The sequence below is a fragment of the Hordeum vulgare genome, chromosome 6H (assembly GCF_904849725.1).
Source record: "Hordeum vulgare subsp. vulgare chromosome 6H, MorexV3_pseudomolecules_assembly, whole genome shotgun sequence".
NCBI lineage: Eukaryota > Viridiplantae > Streptophyta > Magnoliopsida > Poales > Poaceae > Hordeum > Hordeum vulgare.
This window is the reverse complement of record NC_058523.1, coordinates 134595199-134596404: the sequence shown is the minus strand read 5'-3', so window position 1 is coordinate 134596404 and position 1206 is coordinate 134595199. Positions and strand designations below refer to the sequence as shown.

The 1206-nt window shown below is 45.7% G+C and overlaps 1 protein-coding gene across 1 annotated transcript; it reads left to right on the top strand.

The window, feature by feature from the left end:
• The first annotated feature begins 311 nt into the window (after positions 1-311).
• LOC123403331 (defensin Tk-AMP-D1.1-like) lies at positions 312-858 on the top strand. The gene is made up of 2 exons (XM_045097270.1): positions 312-422; positions 558-858. The coding sequence occupies exons 1-2, from the start codon at positions 371-373 to the stop codon at positions 773-775; spliced, it is 270 nt and encodes an 89-aa protein (XP_044953205.1). The 5' UTR covers positions 312-370; the 3' UTR covers positions 776-858.
• The last annotated feature ends 348 nt before the right edge of the window (positions 859-1206 follow it).

Sequence of the window (1206 nt, the reverse complement as noted above, 5' to 3'; positions counted from 1 at the left end):
GATATATGCACATAAATGTTCACTAACTTGATGGTATCCAGAAACCGATATACTCCCTCCATTCCTAAATATAAGTCTTTTAAGAGATTTCACTAATGGTTTACATACGGAGCAAAACGAGTGAATCTACATTCTAAAATATGTCTATATACATTCGTATGTAGTTCACTAGTGAAATCTCTAGAAAGATTTATATTTAGGAACGAAGGGAGTATATGTGTATCCATTTCAGAAGCAAGCTATGAATTAAATGCTACACATCCCTCGTGGATAAACAAGATATAACTCCAAGCTATATAAATAGACATCGAGCCATTTCTCACACATCTCTATCGAGCGTCCTCAAGAAAAAGATATCGATCCAGCTGCCATGAAGGCCAAGGTCACAACAATAGCTCTGGTCTTGCTCTTCCTTACCTTGGGTGAGTCCGTTCAACTAGTTACCTTCTCTACTCTTCAGTACCTTTGTTGTAGTACTTCAAAAATATGTAGCCCTGGGAAAGAATAGTGTGTTAGTTAAACTGAAAGTTCCATGCGATTGTTGATTGATTGAGCAGGTGCAGAGGCCGAACTGTGCAAGGCGCGTAGCAGAACCTTCAAAGGGCGGTGCACCCGTAATGATAACTGCGTCGCCGTCTGCATGACTGAGAACTTCACCGGTGGGTATTGCCACGGTGTTGTAGAACGTCACTGCATGTGTACTAAGAAGTGTGGCGAGGAGCCACCGGAAGAGCCGGGTGAACCGCCCGAGGAGCCGCGACAAATGATGGCCTGACAAAATGCTTTGTGTTGTAGTTGAGATTTGAGTTGATGGCAATAAGATTACAAAGAATAATGGATTGATTGGATAAAACTCTAGCACCAGGATTCTCCCCATCAGCGCCTCCCAATCGTTGTCACCAGCCGCCACTTGTTGGCGGCTTCATGGATATGGCCTGCACGACGTGTCTCCTTCGGTGACGGCTATGTTAGTGTGTAGCCACAAGGTTGACCTTCCCCTGAATTCTACGATGGCTTCTTTAGCCTCATGTTAGCTTGTCTTCCCTCGAGCCATAGTCGGTCACGTCTGGCATTTTCACCTCTGCGCCAGCTGCAATTCTCGTGTTGCTCACATCTTCCGCGGTCACTGTCCCCCCGACGTGATCCTACAGTCCAAAAAGGTGAGCAACCGGGAGACTTATCAACTCATGCACTCCGAGCTAGGGC